This window comes from Melanostigma gelatinosum, assembly GCF_949748355.1.
Source record: "Melanostigma gelatinosum genome assembly, chromosome: 3".
Taxonomy (NCBI): Eukaryota; Metazoa; Chordata; class Actinopteri; order Perciformes; family Zoarcidae; genus Melanostigma; species Melanostigma gelatinosum.
In genome coordinates, this window is record NC_136636.1 from 25,729,091 (window position 1) to 25,735,090 (window position 6,000).

The 6,000-nt window shown below is 41.7% G+C and overlaps 1 protein-coding gene across 1 annotated transcript in view; it reads left to right on the top strand.

Moving 5' to 3' along the window:
- Positions 1–6,000, top strand: part of epha8 (eph receptor A8) — a gene marked incomplete at both ends in the record, with an annotated part of 95,191 nt that overhangs the window by 44,692 nt on the left and 44,499 nt on the right. Inside the window, 3 exons of the mRNA XM_079265423.1 lie at positions 784–927; positions 1,910–2,059; positions 5,111–5,426. Of these exons, the coding sequence (XP_079121549.1) occupies positions 784–927; positions 1,910–2,059; positions 5,111–5,426 (610 nt within the window). The remainder of the gene's footprint in view (positions 1–783; positions 928–1,909; positions 2,060–5,110; positions 5,427–6,000) is intronic.

Sequence of the window (6,000 nt, forward strand, 5' to 3'; positions counted from 1 at the left end):
TTCATGTCAGCTCGGGCTCCCTCACCTGAATACATATTAGCTGCTGTGAAGCAACCCAGTCGGCAAGAAGGAATGTTGGCATTGTACATTTCTGCAAACAAAAAATATCATATCAGCCTTGTGTCACTCTTGCAGATACGCAGGATGCCACGTGAAACGATTGCTTAGGTGAAGGTAACAACACTTTGGTTAGGGTTAGAAAAAAAGAATGGATAAAAATGTAGCTTGGCGGACTTTCTTATGAAACATTATGTAAAGAGCGTAACGTCAAGTAACAAGCGTAAGGTCAGCGTTTACTCTTGGTTTCACACTAACAGTGGTCTCTTGTCCTCGGCCAAAGCAATTGTTAGTCGACCTGTTGATTTATTAACAGATCTGTGAAACTGAGTTTCTTCACAAAGAAACACACGAAAGCCCCGCCTCCAGAGGTGTGCTCATGAATTTCTTGGAAATGTGTCCTTCAGCATCAAAAAAAGCTGTAAAACATGCCTTATCTCAGACCTGAACGACCTGTTAGTCAACTAACTGGTGAATGTCCTGTTGTTTGGCCCATCCATCATCCGTCCCACACAGCGACTGGGCTTTGTGAAAAGCTACCGGCTGCTCTGCTTTTCCAAACAAATAGAGAACCACACAGGACTGTGGACAAAATGACTTCTTTCAAGATCACAAAGATGAGAAAAAATAAGACCCAAAACGCTTTAAAGACTATAATGTTTGTTTTTATTGACGAGGTATGTTGCTGCTGGAGATGCTGATTACAACACTTTTTCCCCCAATCAGGTCTGTAACGTGATGAGCCCCAGCCAGAACAACTGGCTGAGGACGAGCTGGCTCCCCCGAGACGGAGCGAGGAGGATCTACATCGAGGTCAAGTTCACCCTGAGAGACTGCAACAGCATGCCTGGAGTACTGGGCACCTGCAAGGTAACACTCAGACAGAGAGAGGGGGAGGGAGGAGGGAGGGAGAACGAGGATGGACATGTGTGGGTGAGTTTTTAAATGTTTCCAATGTAAGTAAAATAGTAAGTATTTCAAAATCACAATCTATGATGAAGTCTGTTTTAGGAAAATAATTTCCTACTTACCGGTAAGTACTTTTGTGACTTTTGACATACTGCTCACTTTTAAAAGATATTGTGGTGTTTTGCATAAAAACACACAATTCAAATGATTAGGAAATAAATGATTGATAAAAAAAAAAAAGAACATTAGTTGTTCACAATGTAACATCATCAGGGGAAAAAGGTGTGGTGGAAATGTATCATATGGTTCTTTTAGTGCTAACTTGTATCGCTTAAACCTGCATATACCAGCCTAACCCTCTTCCCACGAAAAGGCTGGGAAGCTGGCCTTGGTGGGTGCAGCGGCCAACAACATCTGTGAGGGGAGGGTGAAGGGAGAGGAGACGAGTTAACGCGCATATATACTCTGTTTTGTTTTTTGATTGTTGTTAGACCTCCGAACCATCCGTGGGGAAAGAGCTCTATCCATTCAGCTGAATTATTATTGAAGTGTCTGTTCATTCAATATGTTTTTAATACTTTAAGAAGTTCCATCGTGATTATTTCTCACAGAGAGGTTAAAGAGATTTGTTTTCCACCACAAAAGGGTGCACGAGAGGGTTTAACCACAGGTGTGTAGTACTAGTTCAGAGGCAACTCCTGATACTGGTGTCGGTATGGGAACAACTCTAGTTATGAGCTCATTTTAATCACCAAATATAGACCTGGCAGACCTTTTTGCAAAAGTAGACGTAAAAGTTCAAATAAAGAAAGGAAAAAAACAGTTTACACCACCACCAGAGGTGTTTTCAGTCCATCTTCGTGGTTGCATTCACACTAGTCTTCATGTTAAGTGTACTTTACATTACACACTCAGTGCTCATGCTACCTTGTTTATTCCTCAGGAAACCTTCAACCTGTACTACTACGAGTCTGACAGAGCAGTGGGCTCGGCCGTACGGGAGAACCAGTTCATCAAGATTGACACCATCGCTGCTGACGAGAGCTTCACGGGGGTGGACCTGGGAGTCCGCAGACTCAAACTCAACACCGAGGTATGAGCAACAGCACGGATACTGACTGATACAGGTACAATGTCGATCCAGGCTCTTTGAAGCATACATATATTTCACTTTCTGAATCGTACGCTTTTTCCAAATTCTCAACACGCACACCTCCGCACGAGTTGAAGGCGAGCTGGAAACATCCACAGCCCCGGAGAGCCTCTTCCAGTCTCGTCACTCAGGCTGTTTTGAGCTCCGTTCTGCGGATCTGTAAAAAGAAAACCAACAGTCGAGCTCAGTTCGGTATCGTGGGAAATACTTTGATATTGATAAAAGCTTCAAATTTAATATCAAACAGTGGAGCTTTTCTCTTTTATTGGTACCTTACATTGTTACAAAGATGAGGATCTGAACGACGAATTTACATTTGCGACACATTAATCCTGAGTTAGCCAGAGGAAACACAAAGACCACAGTTAGGTTGGGGGTTTGTTGGTACAGGGGCTTTGCGTTGACTTTTTAATCTTTCATGATTCCGGAGCTCAACTATATAACAAATATAAAAGTCAACAGATCTCAGGAAAAGACCAAAAACAACACGGCAGTCCGTCTCCCAACACTGTCTGTGGCTCAAGCCCAGGCTAATTGCTTCCTACTGAAGCAGATCATATTTATATTTGGTGCTCTGGTGATTTTTAACATTTATTTTACATTCTATATGTATTATCATATAGTTTACCTTCCTACTAAATTAATTAAAATGTAATATTATTTTAGTTAATATGGATCTTTGAGGCTGACAAGTACTTTGTCTGACATTCTTTATTTAAACGTACTTTCTTTCATTCCGCCATTTTTTCACGTGGAGTCCAACTTTGGTGAACGAGCGAACTTTGCTTTCGACGAATAGCAATTGAGACAGTTGTGACCTGTGAGGGGACGGTGAAGCGGAGAGGCAAAATGGAGGTAACGTGGCTTAATAGCTTTGTTACGCCGTTCACTTTGACTTAACCTCCTCAGTCGGCTTAATAACTGCTTCATAAATAAGGAATGGTTTACAAACGGTTATGAGACAGGAGTCCATGGAACCAATATGTCTTTTCCATTAAACCAAGCTAAGCTGAGAGCTAACGAATTAGCTAACTGACCGTTAGCAAGCTCGTTAGCTCAGGGAGCTTCATTTCCCCTCAATAACATGGTGAACAAAGAGCCGTGGTGGGAATACACAGAAGAGTGGAGGGAAAATAGAGAGAATCATTTACGGAAAGTGCTGTCCTTATATTTTCATATGCCTCCATAACAAACTTATGAAACAGTATTTTCAATCAGTTCCCAGGTGTTAAAAAGATAATCAACTGTGATACGAGATGAAAAACAAGTGTATAAAAATGTAAAAACATCCGTGGTTCCAGGCTGCTGTCGAGGCGAAGCAGATGATTAATGACTGCTGCCAAAGCACAACACCAAACACCAGTCCAGAGATTAAATTAAGGCTGCGCTCACACTGCTTCCACCTGCGTTTGTTGGGGAACCACTGTTTGAGCTCTTAGGATGAAACTTCCCCGAGAATACGTTCTAAACTAAGTTTGTCGAGTAAGCGAGGCAAAATTACACAGAGGTTTAATATGTCTCCCGTGTACAGGACTGAGAGTAGATTTAGTTATTTGGTGATATTGCCTTGTGCTTTAGGGTGGTGGAACCTGTTCTGCATAACGACCCCTCACAATGAAGCTTTGTCTTCTTGTTATGAGCTGTGAGCTGTTACACCGTTGAACATTGAAATTATTCTTACAGGTTAGAAAAATAATATCTGTCCAGTATTTCACAACAAAATGCATCAATTAAGGGCCCTGAAAGCATATTATTCTAAGTGATTATTCTAAGTTACTTAGTTAGTTATACCATAAAATAAGAGCAGTTTTGGTTATTTCACAAGAGAGATTTTATTTTCTCACTGTTTTGAAGTAGACGGGTTTGGCTGTAAAAAGTCAAATACTACCGTGGACCAATCAGAATTGAGCAGATCTAAGCAAACCAGACAGTCCCGACGAAGCAGATTATTAATTTAATCAGTTATCAATCAACTACCAGGGTAACACACGAGATATTTCTGACTGAACTGTGGGCAGCTGAGTTGCATTGTGGGTAATGCAGATGCCAGATTTGAACAAGGAAGAAGAACGCATTCAATAAAAAAGCTGATATCTCTGGTTTTGCTTTTTGTTTTTAATTTGTCCGTCCTGAGGCCAACAATTTCACAGGAGTGCACCGTTAAATCCTATAGTACTTGTTGTTTGAGATAGTTTCAGGGTCCTTACTTTTTTATTTTTGTGTGTGTAGTTTTTCTACCGCTGCGCTTGCGAACCATTTTCCCTTAATTGGGCGCAAACGCAATTTCATGTCCCAGAAATACACTGCATCGATTCAACTGCAGATGGAATCTGTTGGAGCCAAGATATTGTGACTGTGTTCACGCTATTGACTTTGTGGAGGTATGTTAATATCACAAAAAAGATTACCTTCCTATAGACCTCAATTACATTTTCAATAACATATCGAGGGAAACGTATTTCCTCCCAGACTACGATCGCAGTTTTAAACACCGGGTTAACGTTTTAAATTGAAACAAAACAAAAATCGCAAGAAAACCAGGTTTCGTAAAAGATCTTGGTTTGGCTTGAATAAGTGTGTTTGTGACGTCGCTCTAGCTTAATACGTGTCGATAAATATCTTAACGATTTCACGCGAGATAAGAACAGCTGTCTCATAAGAGAAATTGCTGTATTTGTTTGACCAAACCATCAACCCTGACCTCAGACTACCGCAGACTGAGATTAGAAGCGTTCTTGTGATACGTCAAAAACAACCGTAATCCAGGAGGAAGTACGTAACAAAGCAGATTTGTCGTACGGGAACGTAACTTTCAGGAGACCATGCAGCAAATAGGGACTTCAATGCCTGTTTGTTAATATAAAGACTGCACACACACTCTCACTAGTCATATGTCCTGTTTAATATTTGCTGTCAATGTCGAAAACAGATTGTTAACACTCTCGTGATGACCTCAAACCCTCCTCCCCCCCCCCCCCCCCCCTTCCCCAGGTGCGAGGCGTGGGCCCCCTCAGCAGACGGGGCTTCTACCTGGCCTTCCAGGACATCGGCGCCTGCATTGCCCTCACCTCCGTGCGGGTGTACTACAAGCGCTGCGTGGGCGTGAGCCGCAACCTGGCGGTGTTCACCGATGTGGTGACGGGTGCCGACTCGTCCTCCTTGGTGGAGGTCAGGGGTCAGTGTGTGGACCACGCGGAGGAGAGGGACACGCCCAAGATGTACTGTAGTGCGGAGGGGGAGTGGCTGGTGCCCATCGGGAGATGCGTGTGCTCCGCCGGATTCGAGGAACACACGGACTCCTGCGTGGGTGAGTTGACTCAGGGTGTTTAATTCTCTGCCCAGGACCCAGTCGGGCCGATCCGGGTGGTCATTTTTCAAATTTCCCGCTGGTCTTGGTTCGATTAGGGTTCACCCCAATTTTCCTGTGTTTAAAATATTTTTTCAATTGAATGCAGATCTTTTGGTCTGTATCATGAATAATTGTTAAGTTATAGTTTTTGGGCTGTGCTGAACATTCAATAAGAGAAAGGCGCATGTCGGAGATCCAACAGAAATATCTGTTTAGTTTTACCTGAATAACTATGCATATATATATATATATGTATATATATATATATATATATATATATATATATATATATATGTTGGGTGCGAAAATTTAATTGTTATGCTTGAATTTAAAAGCTAAACCACGATACTCAATCCATGGAAGTGATATACATATATATATATATATATTAGTGGTGTAACGAAATGCGTATTCGTATTGAACCGTTCGGTACGAGGCTCACGGTTCGGTACGCATGACGAACCGAACAATACGTTTGAATAAAAAGAAAAAAAAGAAACAAAAATAATTTATATATATATATATATATAAT